The sequence below is a fragment of the Phallusia mammillata genome, chromosome 4, assembly GCF_965637545.1.
Source record: "Phallusia mammillata chromosome 4, kaPhaMamm4.hap1.1, whole genome shotgun sequence".
Classification (NCBI taxonomy): domain Eukaryota; kingdom Metazoa; phylum Chordata; class Ascidiacea; order Phlebobranchia; family Ascidiidae; genus Phallusia; species Phallusia mammillata.
In genome coordinates, this window is record NC_137255.1 from 28,135,523 (window position 1) to 28,159,889 (window position 24,367).

At 37.9% G+C, this 24,367-nt stretch overlaps 3 protein-coding genes across 3 annotated transcripts; 2 read left to right on the forward strand and 1 right to left on the reverse strand.

Moving 5' to 3' along the window:
• The first annotated feature begins 261 nt into the window (after nt 1–261).
• On the forward strand, nt 262–1,845 carry LOC145223731 (uncharacterized). The gene has a single exon (XM_080090123.1). It carries the CDS (start codon nt 262–264, stop codon nt 1,843–1,845), a length of 1,584 nt encoding a protein of 527 aa, XP_079946249.1.
• Nucleotides 1,846–3,209: 1,364 nt separating this feature from the next.
• Nucleotides 3,210–8,389, reverse strand: LOC145225221 (protein NLRC5-like). The gene is made up of 5 exons (XM_080091906.1): nt 7,635–8,389; nt 7,068–7,579; nt 5,258–6,920; nt 4,841–5,002; nt 3,210–4,608 (listed from the first exon to the last, which is right to left on the reverse strand). Exons 1-5 carry the CDS (start codon nt 7,956–7,958, stop codon nt 4,444–4,446), a joined length of 2,826 nt encoding a protein of 941 aa, XP_079948032.1. The 5' UTR covers nt 7,959–8,389; the 3' UTR covers nt 3,210–4,443.
• A 4,286-nt stretch (nt 8,390–12,675) lies between these two features.
• Nucleotides 12,676–20,252, forward strand: LOC145225267 (uncharacterized). The gene is made up of 5 exons (XM_080091958.1): nt 12,676–12,959; nt 13,356–13,503; nt 16,773–16,942; nt 18,184–18,283; nt 18,881–20,252. The coding sequence occupies exons 1-5, from the start codon at nt 12,744–12,746 to the stop codon at nt 19,582–19,584; spliced, it is 1,338 nt and encodes a 445-aa protein (XP_079948084.1). The 5' UTR covers nt 12,676–12,743; the 3' UTR covers nt 19,585–20,252.
• Nucleotides 20,253–24,367: the final 4,115 nt, after the last annotated feature.

A 24,367-nucleotide genomic window follows, 5' to 3' on the forward strand; every position in this document is an offset into this window, starting at 1 on the left:
CGTACGCCCTGTTGAGAAGACACAGTACTAAATTCCGCTTGTAACGAGCAGGTACGAAGCTTTCCCATTTGGTGTAAAGACCAGTGTTGGTTGGCTTCCGGTAGGTACAGGTATTAATTCCTACACTTGTGTTTTCCACCATGACGTCGAGAAAGTGAATGGTGCCGCTTTGCTCTTCTTCTTTGCTGAAGGTGATGTTGGGATGTACCGAGTTTATGTTTTTATAAAACCCATGAAGAGCGTTCTGTCTATGTTTCGAAAATGATGGACATTCTCGCAAACAAACAGAAGTTCAAACCCTGCTCGTCAGATGACAACCTGGCCAATTTAAGCAAGTTCCAAAACCACATCCGTTACCTAAAGAAGGCAGAGGCATTAAGCGACGAAGACTATTTGCGTATCCATCCTACTAGCGCCACCACACCGACCCTGTATGGTCTTCCCAAGATCCACAAGCCGTCCACTCCCCTCAGACCGATTTTATCGTCATGTGGAAGCTTTAATCATGCCTGCGCAACCTGGCTATCATCGTCCTTGTCCGAGTTGCGGGAACACTACACCAATATCAAGGACACCTTCGCCTTTACCACCTTACTTAAAGGCAAGTCAATTCACGACAAAATATTGGCAACCTTTGATGTTCGGGACCTTTTCACCAACATACCTGTGGAATTTACCATTTCCCTCGTGCTCAATTCCATATTTCAGCAAAGTGACACTTCGTTTAACGGGTTAAACAATAGGCGTATGAAAAAACTGTTGCATTGGGCCGCTACAACTACCACCTTTCAATTTAACGAACAGTACTATAAGCAGATCGACGGCATTGCAATGGGATCACCTATTGCACCTCTGCTAGCTGACGTTTTTATGAACTACGTTGTCGACACCGCTTTAAAATCCACCACGACTAAAAACAAACCTGAGATTCTGTGTCGTTACGTGGATGACCTTTTCTTGGTTTTTCCTTCCAAAACTGCTCTTCATGGGTTTTATAAAAACATAACCTCGGTACATCCCAACATCACCTTCAGCAAAGAAGAAGAGCAAAGCGGCACCATTCACTTTCTCGACGTCATGGTGGAAAAAACAAGTGTAGGAATTAATACCTGTACCTACCGGAAGCCAACCAACACTGGTCTTTACACCAAATGGGAAAGCTTCGTACCTGCTCGTTATAAGCGGAATTTAGTACTGTGTCTTCTCAACAGGGCGTACGGAATCGCTAATTCATACATAATAATGCATGAAGAATTTAAGAAGGTCAAGAAAATGCTTGGAGCGAATGGTTATCCCCACAACTTTGTGGACGGGTGTATCAAAGGGTTTCTGAACAAAAAACACCAATCGAAGGTATTAAACAACGATTCAAACGAGGAGAGATACGTGGTTGCAAGACTTCCATTTCTCGGCCCAGTATCTTACAACATTGCGCGTGAATTGGGGCATTTTGTTCATCGAACCGGGGCCAACATCCGCTTACGTCTTGTCCATGAAACGAACAAACTTTCACGGCATTTTCTTATAAAAGAGCGCCAGGAGCACATCAAAAGAACTAACGTTGTTTACCGGTTGGTTTGCAACTGCGGCGCTTCATACATTGGGGAAACGCGGCGAAATCTCGCTGTAAGAATTAAAGAACATCGCATGGACCAAAAATCAGAAGTGTGCCGGCACATTTTATCGAATCCGACACATAAAGTTAATTTTGCCGAGCCGGAGATTTTGGACGCAAACCAAGACCGCGTGAGACTGTTGTTTCTCGAATCGCTTTTTATTCAAAGGCATGAACCCGAGCTCAACATCGACACAGTTTCCATGCCCTTGCGTCTGTTCAACACCTGACCCATATCTCCGGTTCTTATCTTTTCGTCTACGCCACCGTTCTAAACGTCGTTCCCTGTTATCGTCTGTGACGTCACTTCACACATCTGGCTTTTCCTTTTTTTCCTTAGTGCTTTATATACCGTGTTCTACAGCTTGATTGAAAACATGTACTGATGATGACAACAGAGATTGTCGAAACGTCTACACGATGTATTCTATATACACCACTACCTTGGCAGTAATGTTTATGATTAAATTTGCAATAGTTGTTTACCAAAATCGCTCGTTTTTGACTCGCTAGCTCAGAGCTTGCGGGGAAGTTAAAATGTGTAGCACCACATCCAACTGTATTGACAAATCATGTTCGGACTTAGTAATATTTCCTGTCGCAGTTAATTAGGATGCAGATGCGGCTTTGTGATCTGGTGTTTGCGAGCTTTTGCCGTATGTTTGATCCTGTGCTGTGATTGGACGCTGCTTTCTGTGGGAATTTGTGCAAGAGCCAATGGCGAGAGCATATGTGTACGATTTAACGCCTGTATCCGGGGTATATATAAAACTGCACTCGTTTGTTTCGATCTCTTTTTTCTCTTTCCTTCTTGTGCCTTTCAGGAGTAATAAACAAACGAACCGAATTGTAAGACACGTGTGTGAAGTTTCCAGGACTCCGGTCCTGACAAGCTCAGGAGCTAGGGAGGTTAAGGACGGTGGTATACCTCTTTAAATTTGTAGTGACGAAGTTATAACCTTGAGACTCATTACCGAACATTAACATAAAACCGAACACTACAGGTTTTCGTAAAAAGTACCTGTAGGGTAGGGGACTTGCTAGGTCACCACTCAAAAGTTACATAAGATATTAAAATATCAAATATTACAGGCGCACAAAGCAACTTATTTGGCATAAAATGAATATTTGTATGTGTGGCCATTACAAATACTAAAAACATCTGCCCCTAGTGATACTTGTTTAAACACAACACATTTTAACAACAAAACAAAAATCGCGCAAACTATAACAATTTGTGCAAAAATTTAAAATATCTAGTTTTAATTTTCTCCAACGAGCTTCGTAACACTTCGTAAGTGTGTTTCAAGTTTTTATCTTCAGTACTTAAACACAAATCCATGTATTCTACAATTTTATGAGAGCTTCATAGTAAAAACCTTAAAAGGCAGCGTTTAAAATTTAATATTTAATACCCATACCAACGAATCTAATGCATTTTAATTTTAGTGGAGCACTTATTTTTGTCATTTAATGGACTGATTATTTAAATTTTGTTCCCTTCCGTTCGGCTACCCGTCAATTAAATCACGACTTGCCTTGTAAATTCACTTTTAGGGGTTCAGTTTTACGCCAATCATGGGATTTTGCCTGATGTTGCGTTTATTTTGCTTAATAGTGACAGAAATCGTAGCAGCACAATCGCGTTAAACAAGCCAAAAACAGCCAAAACAGCCAACCGATGTTAGGATTTATAAAGTGCGACAAAGTAAAGGGCACAAGTTACGGATAGACGGTAAACACGCTTAAGCTAGGTCATTGTGTATGCTCAATTTAAGTTGTAGACACACAAGAATTAACATCTAACACTTTCACCCAAGTCACAAAAAGGTCCGACGCTAGAAGCAAATAACCCGCCTTAGGTAATTAGTAGGGATGGGCCGAGCCGAGCCAGAACCCGAGTACTCGGTACCGAGCATCGCTATTTTTAATGCTCGGTGCTCGGCCGAGCAGTTGCACAAACTGACCCGAGTGTTAAATTTGCATATTCACGCCCTGCTAACATATGTAACTAGTGTTTTAAACGGTGTCTATGAACAAAAACGAATGATTTTTTAAATGCACTAGATGGAGGAAAAACGCGTACTTTATGGACATGTACGGCATGTACTTAACAAAACACCGCCGGTGACGGAAGAGGCCTTGTAGAGCTAAAACGTAGAAAGGGGATTTTTTGTGACGTCATAATGCACCGAGCGTGTTCGGCCGAGCACCGAGCATTAAAGTGAGATGCCAGGTGCTCGACCAAACAGAACATTTACAGTTTTGGCACATCCCTAGTAATTAGGCAAAGATTATTGTTACCTTAAAAAAATGATAAGTTTAGCTGAATACGTCAATGATAGAAGCAGGTAAAAGGCAACATAAAAGTACAATTTAAAAATTGAAACGTAAAATGGCACAAAAATACAGAAGTATTAAGGGTCGATGTATATGTTTTCTAATCAAGTGTTGGTTAAATTGTAATTAAACTTTTTAGAAGTCGTTTGGGCAGTGCATTATTTCATGCTACAGTTTCAATAACTTGTGGAAATAAAGCCACTACAAGTTTGGAGACAAATGGCATTAAGAATGTCAACTAGAGGACGACGTAAAACCCTAAAAAGCAAACAATAATAGTTGGGAATAAAGTTAACAATATATAATCTTCAAGGAAGGATACTGATCCAGACAGTGAACTATAGTGACTTACTCCATTAGACGTTTTCAGCCAATGAACATTGCCATCATTGGCGGTGGAATAATGGCACATCAGTGCACAGTCTGGACAAGTACTACCAAAAATTGTTGCATAGTTTCAATTAGCGCATTTTTTGTGAAAGACAGTTTCAGGTCAAAACTTGTCCTTGCGACCTTGATCTGATGCGAGTCTTTCCCGCTTCAGTTAAGTTACTGTGCTGAATCATCAACACTTTGACCTTGTGGACACATCGTGCCAATGACTCAGCACATTCTTGTCTCAGCCCGTTAAAAGACAGATCAAGAAGATTCATCTATAAACAGAATTAGAACGCAAAATAAAATGAATTTAATGACAAACATAACGGCCCACATATACAAAATGGATATGCTTCATTGAAAGTTTCGGCAAAGGCTCATGCCGTTATCAGTGATGAGTGACAAAATACATTTGTTGCATATCATACTTAAAATGTATTTTTTGAACTTAGACAAAATTTAACTATTAAGTAAGTCCCGCATTTAACGAAAATCCACAAGATTTACCGGCTTTTCTATTTTTTCTACTCCTTTACAGAGTTTCTCGACGCCTTCACTTCCGATTTCACATCCTCGCAGTATAAGTTCTTCAACATATGGAACGCAACGAGCCAGTGATATTGCTCCCGTGCTGCCTATATCATTGTGTGAGAGGTCAAGTCGCATCAGCTGATTTCAAAGCAACAAATAGTATCAGAAATGCAAGGACAAATTTAAAGGTCTAAGAATCGTTAATACAAAGATCAAATAAACTTTATGATATTAATTGTGTACTACAACGTTTCATAGTCTTCATTGCTGCAATTTACTTTTGTCGTTTATTATGTCATGCAGCAACAAAGTGGCTTGCATATTCACGTTGTTACGTAAAAACTGTTAACAAATGAGGAGCTATACAAATCATTTACAAAAAAATCATATTACCGGTTTCGATCTGTGTTGAATCACATAAGAAAGATTCTCGAAATCAACTGGAAGGAGAGATGAATCATAGAGGTCGAATTTATAAGGAAGTAAGGAGGCCAAAGCCGAAGCAATCTCCGGATCATTTGACTCGTAAGCCCAGCTGAAAACTCGCTTGGTTTCGTCTTTATTGCTGACCTCCGGATTGTACCGAATCAAATTCAAAACCAGAGATTTCTTTTGCTTCCAATCCTTACTTGAACTCTCAGAAACAAGTGGCTCGAGTTGATGAAAAACCGAAGGATCGCAAATCCCGAAAACAAACTTGGAAACAACTTCCCATCTGTCGTCTGCAAGTTGTTTGAGGACTTTCTCAAACTCGTCAATTGACATGATCATCATCAGGTAGAAACCAGCAAAAAACTCTTGCCAGATGAGATGAGAGAAATATCGAACTTTGTGTCCATCCAATATCGTCAGCTTGAGATTCCCGTGCTTTGTGACTGATGTGTTTGTAAATGCATCGGCTGTGGATTCCTTAATACCTGCTCTTTTGAATGCGATTGCCTTGAATACGATCTCCATGTTCAGAAATGCATCATAGGCCAATTTAGCCAGTTTGTCCAACTCAGATTCTTGGCCTCTCAAATGATTGGTTGTAAGATATTGGCCACAGGTGAAAGCAAGGACTCGAGTAAGTGAAACAAACTGAATATCTCCAACATGATACATTAAGTAGACAAGTGTCAATATAAAATTGACAGGAACATAGCAGTATGCAAATACATTGCGATTTTCCACTAGCTTTTGTTGTATATCAGCGTATTCGTCTCCACATATCTGACGTCCAAGCTCATCTTGTGATGATGAAGTCAATCCCAGTATTTGAACAATAAACCTGGGTCGATATGAAGGATGGAGCTTGTATAGTTGAGCTGGTCGTGATGTAAAAATCTTCCGAGCGCGTGGAAGCAAGTTTCCTGCAGCCAAATGCTTTAGGTAGTTTTCAGCCTTCGACTTCGAATGTAGTAAAGGTCGGGGAACTTCGGTGGAAAACGATTCAAAAGCTGCCTCGTCGAAACCGTCGAAAATCATCACAACATTTGGATCCATACAAACTACTTTCAGAATACTATTTTCTTGTTCCGGAGTGTAGTCTTGTTCAATCGACATGGTGGAGAGAAGAAACTGAAGAAGTGTCATCTCCCTAGTGAAGTCGATGTGCCTGATCACAATGTAGAAGAAGAAGGAAGTCTTTCCGAACAACTCTCCCCTTAAACTTTGCATGGTCCACTTTTTGGCTGAGGTCGTCTTTCCTATTCCAGCTTGTCCAACCACACCGACCACGTTTCCATGTTTTTCCACGTAATCTTGTTTTGCTTTCACTTCATCTGGTTCGAATTTGTTTTCCATTTCTAGTTGTGCTTTTTCTTTTGAACGAGCAAACATTTCTTCGCAGGTAATGTCACTTTCTGGTCTGTCGTAAACCTTTGCAAGTTCTTTTCTACGGCGATAATGTCCTTCTGTTTGAAACTCGTCATCAATTTGCTGTGGTTTGCTGACTATGCCAAGGCTGACAGGTGTTATTGCCCTTTTCGCAAAATCTGCAAGTGACGATTCTTCGCCGGCAATGGCTTCCGCCCTTTGTTTGAGCAACAACCTCAGAACCTGTTCGGGTTTTTGTCTGCACAATAAGTATAAACTCGTATCACAAAAATTAGATTTAAGATATCAACTAACAGCACAAAACTTATACGTTTAACTAATACCTTTACACTTCAACGTAGTAAAACAATTAAAAGTAGGGTCATCAATGTAAAAAAACAAGCACCTTCGTTTGGTCAGGAATCGGAAAAGTGTAGAAAACCCAGTTGTGCGGCGATTGTTCGCAGCCGGTTTTGGTTTTGTGTGTTGCTGCACTGATGATTGATGTTCGCAATATTTTTGCATTTGTTCGGGCGAGGGAGGTGCAGCAGGATGTTTGGGTGGGAATTCTTCATCGATGTCACATGGAGCAGGTACGTGAGATGAGTAGTTAGCTTGTTTGGGCGAATGAGATGTGACAGGGAGTTTGGGTGAAGTTTCTTCATCAAAGTCATGTGGAGCAGGCAACTGAGACGAGCAGTGAGCTTGTTCGGGTGTACAAGGTGAGGCTGGTTGTTTTGGTAAAGTTTCTTCATTCAAATATTGTGGAGCAGGCAACTGAGACGAGCAGTGAGCTTGTTCGTATGACTGGTATACTGTTACATGATGTGTGATATGTTGTTGATAGACTGGAGCGTTGTAAACTGGTCCAGTTGTGTGGATGTTTGTATCTCCAATCTGAGGTGCTTGTTCGCTTCCCTATACACAAAAAGCTTGTTAGAAGAAAAAATTACATTTTTTTGAGAAGTCTTACCAAGTTGAAAACCAAATTCCTGCTCTGAACATCTACTGGCAACTGATGGTTTGAACTTGACTGGGGCACCATAACCTTGGATTCATCGGTTGGACTGTGTTGGGGTACGACGTCGCCGGAACTTTGGGTTGGAATAGACGGACTTTCAGTATCATTTGGTCCTTTGGTTAAGCTGGTTTGGGGTTCAGCATCTTCTGATACTTCAGCCAAACTGGGTTGGGGTCGAACATAATTTGTTCCTTGGGTCAATATGTGGTTGAGTTTAGGACAATCTATACCTTGATCCAAGCTGTGTCGGGGTACAATGTCACCCCGTCTCTGCATTGGGTTGGATTGGGGTTCAACAATTTCTTGAGATGAACTGAGGTATGCTATGTTTAAGTGATTGTCACACGGTTCTGTTCATGTTCTGTATGTTTTTGTGAGCCTTCCAGGTAACAACTTCACTTTTTTACAACAAATGTCAGTATCAATTAAAAGTAAGAGTTGCCGTAGAATTTGATGAATGTAACGTAAGGCTATCTAACACTGCATGGACCAGAATATTATAAAAATGTTTTATTACAACGTTGTGGTTCTATATCTCCCATACTTACTGCCTCTACATTTAAAAATTATAATACAGAATGCTATTCCATACAAAAACGTTGGTAAACCCTCTTCTGTTTGATCCACTTACACCCAATACAAAATCAATGGAAAAGTAACATCCGCTTCCACACTTCTGCATTGTGAATGATTATTGTTGCCCTAAATACAATGTTTTTATCTATCGCAAAATCTATGGACATGGTTAAAGAAATATCCACTGTTGTTAAATGCATTACATACGCATTACAGCGTCATATCACTAGCTGTAGCGAAACCTCATTGTACAAACTTCAAACAAGTTGGCGTGTGAATGTCAATTGCGGAAAGTCACTGATACCCGCAACCTTTACGTATGAATTGCTCAAGCAAAAATAATGCTGCCGCCCAACAGACATCCCATGACCGTTCGATGACCAAACCGACAACAAACTCTTGGCGACCTTTCGTTGTGGTTTCAGTGACACTCGACTGCTTTATATAGCAAAGTTAAAAAGAGTTGACGAAACGATTCATAACCAGAAACGTTTTATTCATTACCCGTAAAAAACTTGTGGATAGCCTTGTGCTAGTCATGATTTGTTTCATTGCAGGTAACTAACGTACAAGCGACTATTGATCAATTAATAGAAAAAGATAAATATACTTAGACATGCTTACAAAACCCTGTGCCGAGCTTGTGGCAACCCAATCTTAAACTAATCAGAAAGCATTCTTAGGCACGAGACACATTTTGTGAAAACCTTTTTTCTAAAAATACCAGTTTAAATACAACATGACATCAAACCAATTGTATATTTTGAGACTCTACCGAGTCTGTGCTTCCAGGCAACAACACAATCTTCTCAAAAACAATTTGCTGCAATTTAGTGTCACGACTCAAAACTGCTAATCGAAGGAGGAGATCAAAATGACTAGTCACTATTTTTTAAACGTCCGAATGTATCTCATAATTCGATCAGGAAATAACCAGGCCTTTTTACCAGGATGCTTATTCTCATTGACTCATCATCGGACAAAATTTAGTTTTAGCTAAGGCATCTGACTGAAATCCTCTTTGACTACCTTCTTGATCTATTGGACTGCCACCCGGAAGTTTTCAGTTGATACTGATCGAAACAAAAGTTTTGTAAACCAAAAGCATGCACGCAGAGATCAACTCCAAAATTAGAATGACACGCTGCTCCAACGCACGATGTGCGCCTCAGGAAATACTATGTCAGTAGCAGGCATGTTGCCATCAGCCACTTGTGCTGTGACCCACACACAACAAACTCGCACCAATGCAAACACAACGTAAAAATACGACAGTAGCTGACATTATCGATGTTGAATAGGTTATTTTGCAATTTTAATAACATATACTACTAATATTTCACTTAGATTGACTTTCAGTTTCAGAAATAAAGAGCCTCGTAAAAAGTTTGTTCAGTTCATAAACTAAAGTACCTATACTACAAAAGTGTAAAAGATTAACAAAACTTACTTTTCTTCGCAAGTTCGTGCTTTTTCAGTTGACTTCAAGCACTTGCATCTAAATGTGCCTTGTGTTGCGAACTGAAGGCACATAAACATATCGACAAAAATCCTATTAATTATTATGCAACGCATGTCATGAGACGCCAAGCAATGAAAACTTGCACGTTAATGAGGCTGTACCTCATGAATTGCTATGCAGCTCTTTGACTCGAGCTCATTCCGAATAAGGAATCACAAGCAGTGATTCGGTTTCTATACATTCAGTTATACAAAACTGATTATTTCAAAACACACATATTAAATACAAAAAAGGGGCCAAATCTAACAGAGTAAATTAGTTGCCACATGTAAATTTGTAAAACGTTTTATGGTTGCGTGGCAGTAAATTTCAGCTGATTTGCAAACCACCATTTGTCGTGCCTTTGCTACCAAGCAGTGGTTTTAACGCGAGATGTGCAGTTAAAAAAAGATTTTAAAAACTGATAGATGTCCTTTATACAAACATAAAAAAAGAATAACAGAAATATCATGTATTGAATTTGACTGTAGTGGGACAGTGCGTTTACACAACCCGCCACTGGTTTTAGGACTTGTATCACGTCGCTAACCGGCGCTGTTGTGCCGGTAACAAACGGAAATCGCGGAAAGGAACCTGGCCGAATGGTCTGGCGCGCCTGACCCATATACAGACTTAAAAAAACCTTGATCGGGATTCGCCCCCGGGAGTGTCCTGGGTTCGAACCCCGTGAAAAAAAAAGAAAAGAAATAGAAAAGATGACAGACATTTTCTTTGACTGGTTTTAAATGTTTGGAAAATTTCAATTAACAAATACGGTTTGTCAACAGCATTTTTATGGCATTATGACATTACTAATATTGACGTAATAATTGCGTAACAATTAAGTATGTACTTACACTTCCTTCATTAAACGCATATATAAACCAATAAATTTATTATCAGTAAATCATATATTTGTTTGTATGTGCTTGAAATGAGGGCATGTTTTGAATTATTCGACCAAACTCAATTAGGGTTTAAATTTAAACCTCGGTAAAGCTTCTTACATAATTTGTCCGAATAATACATTGCATTACGATTTTTAATTGTGACCCTTAACTAAGACAAATCGTTTATTGAGTCCGAAAACTTGACCGCGTTGGTCCAGTGCCAAGCTGCAATACGAATTTAAAACATCTGCTTTTGATTTTAAATCAGGAAATAGGTTACCTAACAAACTTGATTGAACGACAGAAAACAAAGATGCCAGATATTTTTCTCCACAGTAAAAACTAGTGATGTAACGAAAATTCGGTTTACCGAATTTATTTGACCATTTGAGCATTTTTACCAACCATCGGAAGAATAATTTGTTGCGATCTGTCTGAAACCGAATCTAACTGCTAAGATAGCAACAAAACAAAAATCGCGGAAACTATTACAATTTGTGCAAAAATTGAAAATATCTAGTTTTAATTTTCTCCAACGAGCTTCGTAACACAGTGTGTTTCAAGTTTTTATCTTAAGTACTTAAACACAAATCCATGTATTCTACAATTTTATGAGAGCTTCATAGTAAAAACCTTATAAGGCAGCGTTTAAAATTTAATATTTAATACCCATACCAACGAATCTAATGCATTTTAATTTTAGTAGAGCACTTAAAATATTTTTGTCACTTAATTGACTGGTTAGTTAAATTTTGTTACATGTTAGTAAACCCAAATGAGGAAATCCATTATAAGTTAAAAGTCGTTTATTTTTTGTAATCTATTTTGCACTATATGCGTCACAAAGTAATATTTCAACTTAATATCTGAAAATGAAAAAGCTACGCATTTTACGCGTAATAAAGTTTAAGTTTTATAGTTTTGTTGTTAAATTTGAAATTTGAAAGAAAAACTGCGATTCATAGAGAAAAACAATTTGCTAACAGTGAATTAAAACGATCGCGCGAGAACAAATAAATAACTTTAAACAACCATTTGCTGGAGTTTTAAATAAACGTTTAACTATATTGAGCTACAAAGCGGCATCTTTTGTTAAATATTTGCGCTAGAGCGTTGCAAACAAAAAATCGATTCCAATATTCATGCGAAGACCGTTGCGGCCAAATTGCATTAATATTTTTCTGACACGTTTAATTGGCCAGGCGGCGATCCTTTAAACAAACCGCGCTGAAACGTTCGTCAAAAACAACTCGACCAATCTAATAACTCGGGATCGATAAAAAACAGCACAATTTACATGCAAAAATAATATCGACATTATGCGTATGACCGTTTCAATGTGATGTGGACGGTTTTAATTGGCTTACCGCTCCTCGTAAATGCAAACACGCGTTGATGACGTCAGTGCCAAGCTCGCTCCCCCGAGAGTTTCGGACTCTGGGGTGAGAGAGAGAGACTTGAAGAGATGTGAAAAAAAAGAGATTTGTTCGTTGTTAAAATCTAGGGATCAATGTAGGATATAAAGGACGGCTTCAACGTGGTAGTGTCTCGTCACTATACGGACGTTTTACTTTTAATGGAACTGTAACTTTAAAGAGAATTGTATTAACAAACACAGATGACAGGTGCTTTTAGGACACATAAAAAAGAAAGTTTTAAAATGGATAACATAGATCTTCTAAATAGATGGTTTGTTGTATCGTTCTGTATATAATGTAACAATAAAGATAAATCATAAAATATTTGCAGAATATGTATCAAGTAGTGAGTTGTTTTGATCTCTGTAGTTGTTATCATAAGAGAAATAGCTGCAATCTTAAGTTTGTTTTAGACTCGTAGGCAGTAATTACAGTGTATGAAACAATCTATACCTGTGTTTTTTGTAGTATTTTTTGTGATATTGCTTTCAGGAACAAACCTTAGCATGAGCAGAAAAAGCGGTTTCTATACAGTTTATGACTTAAAAAATGTTATAATTGTTTCTTTGTTTTCAAAAAAATTTCATTAATTAGTAAAGTTTTTGTATGTTTTCGACAGACTAGAAAGGTAATAACTGTCAACATTAATTAAATCTGTTACGCAAGCGGTTTTACCATGAGTGGAGCATATCCGATGCAACCATTTCTACCAATATTTCTGCCTTCGTCAGCCGGCCATCGCAATCTGACACCAGGACAGTTTGCCTTGCGTCCGCCGTTATTTGGAGATCCATTTTCCGCCGGCATGTTTGGTTTCAACGCGGGGTCAAAGCAAAATGAACCAATGTCGACTGAATCTGATGAAATGCTTCGAAAAACCTCGTCTGATTCGGTAACTGTTATTTGAACTAAAAAAAAAATACCGTGATTCGCAGAAAAAAACAAGATGATTTTTTTAAAATGTTTAAAATACATTGGGGGAAACATGTTGTGGCATAAAAAAAACTAGGCAGTTTTCACTTGTTAAAGCAAAACATGAATGTATAGACAATGTATTTGCGTTTCTTATGTAGTACAAGTAAATTACAAGTTTTTTAAGACAGAAGATCTGTTAATTAAACAGCTTTCAAGAATAAAAACTAAAACTGTTTACTATGTTTTATCTGTACTAGGAAAACAAATTTCTATCCTATGCAATAATATGCAATATTAACCGAAAGGGTATTTTTAAAGATACCGGCCACTCATTTTTAGGTAAGATTTTAAACAAAGTTTCAATCTGTTTCAGTCCAGTCCATCGACATCACATGATATGGATTCAAGTGCTCAGTTTTCGTCCAATGAGGAGCTTCTGCGTGTCACCAGTGGATTGTGGGGATCCCATGATGGTTTAGGCAGATCGCTGATGGGACTTAACTCAACCGAACACAACACAGGTAAACTTTATTGAAGTAACTTAATTTAACAAACGTCGATAGAATGCAAAGCGAGATTTTAAAACAGTGGTTCTCAACTGGTGGTCCATAATGAATTTTTGGGTGTTCCACAGGACGTCCACTAAATTTGGTGATAAACTGAAGATGATTGCATATTATATACTAAAAGAGGGTCAAAATGTTAGCTGTTAATAATTTTATCTTATTCTTGACAATCGGTTACGAAGAAATTACTTCAAGCCCAAATGCTTGTTGCATATGCTAATTAATTCAATCTTGCTCGAAAATGGAAGGGTCCCACGATCTTAATTTTACTCGGCCGATGGTTCATGGCATAAAACGAGTTGAGAACCACTGCTTTAATTGCAAAAGTGCAAAACTGAAGTTTTCCGAATTTTAAAGTTGTTTGTGTTTTTGTTGAGCTATATCGATTTTGCCGCTATAATGATCTTCCGTTCCTATTTAAGTAGAATATATATGCGACGAACTTTCATAAAACGTACAATAGTGTCGTTTTTTTCGAACTTTGAACCATTATTGGAGGGACACTAATGTTTTTTACAAGCTTAGATTTTAAAAAGTGAGTGAATTTAAAAAAATAGTTAAAACTTGATTGGAAAAGTACCACAGTAAACCACTTTACATACCTAGCTGGCAAGCATAAAAAACAAAGTTTAAATTTCCATTTATGATGTATTAAATGAAACTAAACGACCAAAGACAAGAAACTTAGTTCGACAAGCTTATGGCGTTATAAAAAGCGTAAATAATATAATAAAGTTTTAGGATAACAAAAACTATAATGATTTTGTGGTAACTTAAACAATAAAAAAGTTTACCCTCAATATACGCACTGTTAATGTTTACGTAAGGGTTTTAAAATCTCCTAAATCCACCGCATTTAAACACCAACTTTAGTCGGTTAGCAGTTTTCCATACGCCGCCGTTACAAATTTTAAAACCTTACTTAATTGTATCAAAGGGCGATAGAAATAAGGCAAGTTTCAATCGTGGCCTGCTGTCGCGTTTCAATTGAATTCGATTAAATTTTCACACTCCTGTTATTGGTTTAACCGGGATTTTAAACAGCCCCTAACGGGTGGAAAGGTTAAAGCAGACTGGTAATCTCTCGCAAATGATACGCGCAGTTTAGAAGCAAGGAAAACGGTGTTATTGTGCATATTGCTGCAAAAGCAAGTTATTAACCTGTTTATAAAAGTCAAACGTGCAGCTGCATTTGCGTTTAATTAAATATATTATTTCTTTTGTTAATTGTCTTATGGTTTCGGTAAAATGCAGTAAAAAAACGAAAAATGTCATGAAAACATCGAAGAAATGAGTGTGCTTGGTTGACTCTTAAAAAACATGGCAAGGTAAACTTGTACTATCAAGTCTACAGAGACATTTCATTTACCCACACAGGTGCGAAAAACGCTTTAAATTTCAAATCTCAAATATTAAGACATTCGATTCCTGACAACACAAAATAAAGCAATAAGCAAATCGGCACGTCAAACAGACACGTGATCGCTTGATTAACGAGGCGTGACAATCTCGGCCGGGATTAAATGGCGGCCAACCATCGCTCAAGCGAGCATGCTTATTGGATTGAGTAATGAATTCCGAACAGAAGAAGCGGAACCTTCGTCGCGCCGGGTTTATTGCTGCCTTGTGTGACGTGACAATACAACCGTATGTCGTCACAGAGCTTCGACACGCGAGGTTCGAATTTAAACCAATTTGAAAGTTCACGATTTTTTGTCTTTCGTAAGACTTATAACGATGTTAGTGAAAAAAGTTTTCTGGTAATGTAAGAAAATCCTACCAAATCGAAAATACTAGTTTGCTTGTTTTTTAACATTTTTGCGTACAATGTGTTTATTCAATCGCATTTTGAAATGTTAGGGAAGCGATTTCTGGCATAAACGCAATGATTTTGACAAAATTTGGTAAAAAAGTAGATTCGTTGTTGTCCCATGAGTTAAAACACGAGAAAGACGCCCCGAATGAGAAGCCGAAACGTCGGATAAGTTGTTTATAATTGCCGGTTGGGCAAAACGAAAAGTTTGAAATATTGCTGAAAACAACAGTATATTCATATGAAAAGAATTTCACAAAAACATTACTTTTCCAAAAGCTAGCTTTGCAATGTTTTATTGTTTTTCCGACTGTTTTCTGGAATCAATGCCGATGAGCTTTAGTTCGAAATAAAAACCTGAAAGATAATAGTTATACGACCACAAAACAATAGCATCGGTTTGGTTGCAAAAACGCTTAGGTGGGATCTTTGGTAAAAAAAATACGAATCGTTTATGAATGAAATATTATGAAATAGCATAAATATTGTTAAATATATCTTATATCTTATCCAGAAGATTATACTCAGTAATCGCGTCGCCATCCAGCGGCCGAAGTGTAAGACGCGTAAAATTGACCAATTAAACGCCGATTCTGGAACAATCATTCACCAGGCCGAGTGGGGGGCTAATCCACGCGCGAATTCCCCATTGATTACGTCACAAACGCGTGTCGAATGGTGTCGTAAATAAAAGAAGACGCGATCGACAGTTATGTGTGCTTTACTGGTGGCGACAGATTGTAAGGGGCGAGCGTGGTGATTGAATTAATTAAGCTTCCCTCCCGTTCGGCTATCCGTCAATTAAATCACGACTTGCCTTGTAAATTCACTTTTAATGGTTCAGTTTTACGCATATCATGGGATTTTTGCCGATGTTTATTTCATTTTGATCAGCAGGCCAACAAAGTAAAGGACACAAATTACAGATAGACGATAAACACGCTTTAGCTACGCCATTGTCCTAGCTTATTAACAACTCATTGCCAAAACAGAATGTTTGTTTTTTACAGAACACATTCTGGCTTTGGGTAGGTTGTGAAAAAAATAACCATGTTTTACCTATGTTTTCCGGTGATCCAGTAAAACATGCGAAAACCGTGTCAATTGTATACAAATTAACCGTGAACAAATGACTTCACAATTCCACATTTTCAACATAGTTGCTTTAATTTAGTAAGGGATAACAGTTTGGAAAAGCTTGTGCAAATCACAAGCTTTACGTATGTACCAGTCGTTTCTATGAAAAATGTTTACCAATATACCACAATTAACCAATATCTTACAATATTAATCTTACTAATAAAACACAGAAACAACGGAAAGTGATGTTTTTTGGTCGCAAATGCCACTACATTAAAAGAACACAACATTTGTATGTAAAAAAATTGAAAAGTTGTCCTTTACTCAACAGAAAGTCTTCACTTCGACAACGCACAGGGCAAACGACGTAGAACGAGAACTAACTTCAGCAGTTGGCAACTGGATGAGCTGGAGAAAGCGTTTACGGATTCCCACTATCCGGACGTATATATGCGGGAGGCATTGGCATCCAGACTTGATTTGGTCGAGTCGAGAGTTCAGGTAATTATGATGTTTGTTTAAATAGCGAAAGTATCTGACAAAAACCTCCCAACGAATTTATAAAACACGTAACTGATTTAGTTACGTACACAAGCGTTAAAAAAACGTTTAGGCGAAGTTGTACCAAAACGGTGAAGCTTTCTAAACATTGTGAAGGAGGCTTACCGTCGGTCGGCTGAAGTTACGCCAATAGGAACAAATCCGTCCTCTGATCTACGCGGATTTGCTTTGCCTTTCAAGCCGCAGGAGAGGGATAATTCCTCGCCCTGAACTGATCAATGCAATAGCGGCTATTATTTGCGCTTGCACTGACATGTAAAGATATAATTGAAACGAGGCCCCTGGTTTAGTGCAGGTCGCCTATTATGTGGAACCCTTGTTTCTAACACTTTACCCACCCCTTATACATACAAGTTTAGATTACATTAGGCATTGAAGCGATATCGACCAGGGCTTACGTAAATTGGGGGTCATTTGTCAGGCTACGTTTCAGGGGTAAATCAAGCGCCCGCAAATTGGCAGCTTGTTATCCAAAAGAAGAATAAAAGAATAAAGGAGGAAAATCTAATTTCGAACAAATTGCTGGCATTATCTAGGGCCGCTGTTAAGGCTTTGCCCTTTGTTCGTGGAAATATTAGACGAGATTTGATTTCGCAAATTGCTACCTTCAGGATTCCTTACATGTGTTTTGTCGTCATGCCTCACCAGGCACTGTTATTTGATCCGTAATATCCCACGTCAGAGCAATAAAAATCTTAAGCATAAGAAAACTTTTGCGACTAAAAAGGCCAAGACTGTTAACATTTTATTTTGGAATCTGCGATTTCCATAACTTTTTCGCTGTGGCTACAAGTGCTTCATGATGCACAAAATGGAATCATGAACTTATGTCAACCTGTTTATAAGCATAACCACCATGCATTTTTATTAGATCTTTTGTGTGCTGTTGTAACTTTTATTTCATGCGTTTTTATCATTCTTATGCACAACCATTTTTTGTAACACCGACATATTTTTTATTTTCGATGTTAAAATGTCATCAAATTTGTGTTTAATGTCGATAAAAACGAAATGTAATTTCGCAACTTGCAATCGCATCAACATATCTTATGGGATTTTAACCCTAAACCTCTAGACTTCTAATCCAACACAACGTACATACATGAATCATAATAAAGTTATAGAGACACAAGAATGAATTGATTGTTATTTGACGCGTTGCATTGTTTGTTCACAAACAGGTTTGGTTCCAGAATCGACGCGCAAAATGGCGGAAGCGGGAAAATACGAAAAAAGCACCGGGCCGCCCCCCTCACAACGCTCAACTTACACTCTGCTCAGGTAAAAAAAAAAAAAAACTTTAGTACTATATAATAAATATGAATCTAATCATGCTCGTGCCCGTGGCATGCTATTACTGATGATGGCATTTGCCTACATTTGTTGCAATAAAGCGTGTAGCTTTTATGTCTACATATATGTGAGTCGATTTCGAATGAGGCATATTTAAGCTAAGATTTTAAATGTGCTATCACTGATGATGGCATAAGCATTTGTCGAAGTTTTGAGACTAAAGCGCGTAGTTTTTTACGTTCACATGGGGGTAGATTCCTAATATGACATTTCTAACTGAAGATTTTAAACAAAACTTATCTTTTCCTGGAACGATCTGATTTGTCAATATCGTCCCAAAATTTCAACCCTAATTGTGTCAAACTGCAAAAGTTTAGTAACCGTGGAAGGCTGCGTAACATGAAAAAGCATAACCGAGAAAAAACATATTTAGATTAGCGTCTGATAACAGCAGCAAAAATATTAAAATTTTGTGTACTTTAATTTTAATTAAAATTGTTGTAGGTATCTAAAAACCAAAATCTGAGTGAAACAAACAGTTGGTACGTTTTTTTTACCGAATTTAATCCGTAATTAATTTTGTAGGAGAACCCATGGAGCCAGAGGAGGTCGAGAGAAGAGAAAAACAAAAGGAAGAGAGAAAGCGGAGAAAGATGATGATGCAGGCTATGGCGAAAGAGTCGAAAAGTTCCTCCGAGGTGAAAAGATGCAAGTACACTGATGCGGATGTCATTGAAAGAGAAGAAGTTGGGATCAAAAAGCCACTAGGGTCTGACAGTGATCTTCCTTACTTTATTAACTATTCGATGAGCAATTCAAAAGAGATTATTTCTCCTGGAAGTCAACTTCCACTTGTATCCTGGAAAAGAGATCAGGGAATAAATGATCCTATATTATCTCCACCTGCTTTTACGTGCGAGCATCCTAGTAGTGCGGGATCAAATTCAGAGGACTCTTCACATGAGGGAAAACCTAAATGCTCCCACAGTATTGAAAACCTCCTGAGGAGCAGCTCTTCCTCTCACCTCTCCTCTTACTCCTCTAATTTGTCCTCCAGCTTTGGCGCGGAGGAGCGGCTTCGCGCAACAACAAACAATTACTCGGTTTTCGCGAACCTCTTTCGCGCTTCTTTGTTGTCAAACATCCACAAGGAGGCGCCAGTATCGTTGACGGCAAACGTTTTTGGCCGCGACGCCGCCTTGAAAAACTTTGCTAACGTTTACCAGCAGTTTCAGAAACAACTACAACAACTTACAAGTCTGGTCCCCGCAAAACAACTAGACGACTGAAACAGCATAAACTTTCGTTGAAAACTGGTCAAGTTCCCTTAGTTTCCTTTATATATGAATCTGAGCACATTGGAGGCTTGAAAAACGGCCACATGGCGTGGTTTAATGGAGATTAAGGATGGACAATATCGTACACGTCCAACTTTTGGAGGCAGCTATAATAAAATGTCATCTAAGCACAATGACAAAGCTATAGTCCTGGATAAGTTTTGGCCGTTGGTTCAAATCCCAGCAAGAGCTCGATTTTTTGAATGACTGCCCAGAAAACTGTTTGGTTTCGTATGACAGTTGTGACAGTATAAATGGTTCAAAGCAAATCGCAAAAAGTCAAGTTCGGTTCTGTTTTAATCAAAACAAACGCATATCAAGTCTGTTATTTTGTTTAATGCCTTTGTATTTGTATTAACAAATGTTTGTATTTTTTGTATTTGTTTATTTACCAATAGAACGGTAATAAACCACAAAACGTTGATGTTTCATTACACTGCAATGTGCGTCGCTGAACGATTTAGTAAAATACAATCAGCAACTTCGACTTTTTTAATATACCATGTAATCCCCTAGCAGTGGAAAGAAATCGTTTACAGGCAATTATACATATTCCATGCGTATTGATTTTTTTCTATGCGGCTCTATACGTGCACGCAATTAAACCGACAATCCGTTTACATGCGTGGACTGTTTTGTGTATTAGCTTGAAACATCCGGACCTATTCCACAGGAGAGTTAAAGTAAATATGTTGGTTTAAGCGAAATCGCTACATTGCTGGCCGACCGGTTTAATGTCAATGTATACCTATTCCCAACCTATTTACCGAGAGTAAACTTACAATAATTTTGGTGTAAATGTAAGCAAGGAGAAACTATTGAGGTAGGTGTGATTAAGGTATTTAGTGGATCTTCGAAAGGGCATAAATTTGTGTCCAATATAAAAGGTGAATCCGAAAGTACAAGCCTGAAACCCAGCCTGAACCTGAATAAAGCACGAATTTGGCCCAAAGTAGCTTGAATTGCGACATGAATGAAGCCAAGCGTAATATCAGGCCCGATTCGAGCCTGTTTTATTCAAACTTAATTTCGAACCTGAAAAGTCCGACTTACGCTCATGGGGTAAACGTGAAGAAAAAAAAGATTGTGGACCTCTAACAAAAACGTTTTTATCAGTATTTGCGTCTGTAGATTAATCAACTATATTTACTGTGATGCTATTCACTAAAGGTGTACGAGAAGTTTGGCCAAAAGTATACTCTAGCCTATATGCGTTATTGCCAATACAAGTGTTGATTTTTTTTACATGGTTCACAAAAACAAGCCCTATTTCCTTCTTGGATATTTGCAATTATAAAATCAATTTAAAATTAAATTTTACCAATTACGTAACAACTGTTCGGAACAGATGATGTCTGTCCAAAGGTCAATTGCTCATTAAAAAAATGAGATTGAAAATGCGTTCAATGACATGTTTGTTTGCGTTTTGGATCAGGCATATTGGTCAATTGGGGCAAAGCGGTCATTTGCAAATGCTATTTCAACATCTAAAATGAAACAAACAATTTACAGACTCTTGTACTTTATGTAGGGCAATACTTTGTATTCGAGTTAAACTTAAAAAAAACGTTGTATAGTTTTCGCTGAAATACAAGCATGCGTTGTTCTTGCTTCAATTAAACCTTGAATGGCTGAAAAATGTTGGGGACAAGCATTGTGTATTGGAACATATGTGGCTTTCTAAATCACAATGGCAATTAAAAAGAATATAGAATTGAATTTATGCCCACATGTTCGTTGTGTAATTCTTTTTGTAGCGTAACGATGCAGACATTCGAAGTAAGAGAAAAGGAAGGATCGATTTGAAAGACGGAAGACAAAGCGGGTGCATTGGGACTCGTCGGCTTATTACAACGATTGATCGCCTGAGTCGGCGGCGCTCGCCTGGATTTAATAGAATCAGCGACTCGCGAGCATAAATCCACATTTCCAAACTCATTACCAGGGTCAAAGAAAAATTTACGTCCATTGAGAACCGGGCTTGCGTGATTGATTGCAAGGGCAGAAGGGATTTCTAATTAAAAGTACACCGCGCATTTGGGACCCTTGGTAATGAAAATCAAGTATTGACGTCGACAGGTATAGGACGTCCTATGACCGACGACAATTAAATCATGAGATTATGGTTATTAGAGCTTGTTTGTATGCACGTCTCATTTGCAGGATATTAAAAGGGGGTCCCACCCTTGAAAGGAGGGATTCACTGAGTCACATGCACGTTGAACAAGATACACTTCTATTCAAAAATATGAGCAAAGTTAATAACAAAAACCACCACGATTTTACGATTTTACTATAAGCTTCATGAAGGTTGTGTTTTTTCTTAAAACATGGGCAACAGCGTACTTTGTATATAGACTAACCACAAAAACGATAATAATTTAAAAAGAACTTACAAAATAATTGCAAATTTCGAAGAGGCTGACACTTTATACCTATATTTGTAAGAGAGATACCTTTGTCTGCAAGAGAGACAGATATAACTTTCAGTAACCACACATATTTAGATACGTTGTAACCAATTTTGAACCGAAAAAGATCCATTATGCCGGTGTTAAATATTTCGTTTAAATACGTAACTGTAACTAACAACGGTGTATAATAAACTACAAAGCAAAGATCTAAAGATGGTTAAGATCGAATGTGTCATAAAAAGCAAGCTGCAAACAAAGGATAACCTTGTCGAAATTGTGGAGTGATTACAACTATCGCAATTGTTTTAACGTAATGGGATCATCGAGCAGTTCAAAAAACGTCACTTTGCAAGACAGAAAAATAGAAAAAATGGTAGCCAACTTGGTAACCCTCTGACTGACCAAACATATTATCCGGATATATAGTCACTGATTTCACACATCAAGCATTAAACAAACGTTTATGGTTACAAAACCAGGTACATTATACCCTAACTCACTATTGATCTCAAGTGGATAGAAATTAACGTAAACATCCTATCACAAGGTGGCGGTATACCACGTACACGCTGCTGAGAGTTTATTTGCTATTTCCGCATACTGCCTAATGAAACCGACAACTTAAAGACGAGCACATTGTGAGCAAAAACGTATGCATAGATTGTTTCTTGCACCAAACACAAAGATAAAACAAGAGAAAAAACAGAAGGAACTTAAACTGTTTTTTAGGGAAATCTTTTGTTTTTCCAAGGTTTAAAATCCCGACTCTGCAATCTTGATTATAACTTTTTGTTCAAAGTAGTGGCCAAGCGCCTTAGACTACCCTATCGGCTGCAATAATCTTTCGCTCTTAATCCTTCGTTAATAAACGCCAAGTGGTAAATAAAATTAAAAAAAAATCAACACTTGATGACGCCAGAGCACACCTTTTGTCTGAAATTGTCCCCTGATTTCTAACAAACGATCAAACTGCACCGGTAAATACCTCATTGTTAAAAGCATTTGCTCTGCAATGCCTGGACAACCTTGACATTCAAACAAAACGTTTTAAAACGCAACCACGACTGATAAAAGTGTTTTCTTTTGTGCAAGACTTAAGTTCGGGCGATATTACTTCACTTGGTAATAGAAGCACAGCAAAACGTATGTTTAGTTGTTTTGCTGTATCGTTTCATCAGTTTGCTGTATTGTTTAGTTAGTTTGGTTTATGTTAGTGGTATGAAAGGTCTTAACAACGGAAAGTTACTGCTGCGAAGTGTCAACTTCACTTTAACAACAAACAATACTTTTTCGGTTTCTGTGATGTCATAAGCGGATATTTATTGCGTCTATAGATCAAGGTATTGTTTCAGGTTTCGGTTATGAGGTCACAGCAGAATGAGTTTTCTTTGGACTACATCAGGGATCGGCAAACCCTGGCACGCGAGGTGGTTTTTCATGGCACGCCAACCGATTTGCGTGTTTATATTGAAGTAACAATTTAACGCGTTACACTGTTTGTTTATAGTTTTTTATCATGCCAATGGTCTTAAAATTCAGCCTTACATGCATAAAACACTCTGATTTCTCTTTATTATTGATATATACTGCCACGAACCACTATTATTTAGAAAAACGTTGGTACGCCGGGTTGTTAAGACATGAAAACAACCAGTAAATTGGCACTCATCGCCGAAAAGGTTGCCGACCGCTGGACTACATTGTAGCAACGCTGAAATTGTTTACAATTAAGGACAAGTTGCAATGTAATTTTACCAAAGTCAGTCTTTGCCCTCTTAGATTGGATTAATAAAATTTAGTAGAAATAAATGCTAAACAGTGAACACAATATTATTAACCGACTTGCTATGGCTTTGTTTACATTTTAGCCATTTAGAACGACTTAAATACGCAGTTTCTTTATGTTATCAATTCTTGGCCTCGGATTTTGTATCCTTTATCACACGTTTTAATGGCAACTCTACTGCTGACATTACTATACCAAATGACTATCATACCAATTAGTAACTCTGAAGACGCGAATTAAAAGTAGCTTATTATAACAACAGTATCCCTGGGAACTTATATACGTGTGGTAAATACTATATGCATACACGCTTTTCACAATCTCTGTTATTTATTCATATGCAAGTTTAGGTAGTTTTATTTTGACTAATGCTCACCCTCAGGGTAGAGCAAGTAACATGAGAACTCATAACAAACAAAGTTTTCTAAATACCGAAGCATTTACGAATATTTAAAAGCAAATTATGTGAAAATGTTGACACTTCGCGGTATTATGGTGCTTGGTTGTGGGACTGTAATAAAATAGAAAGAAACCA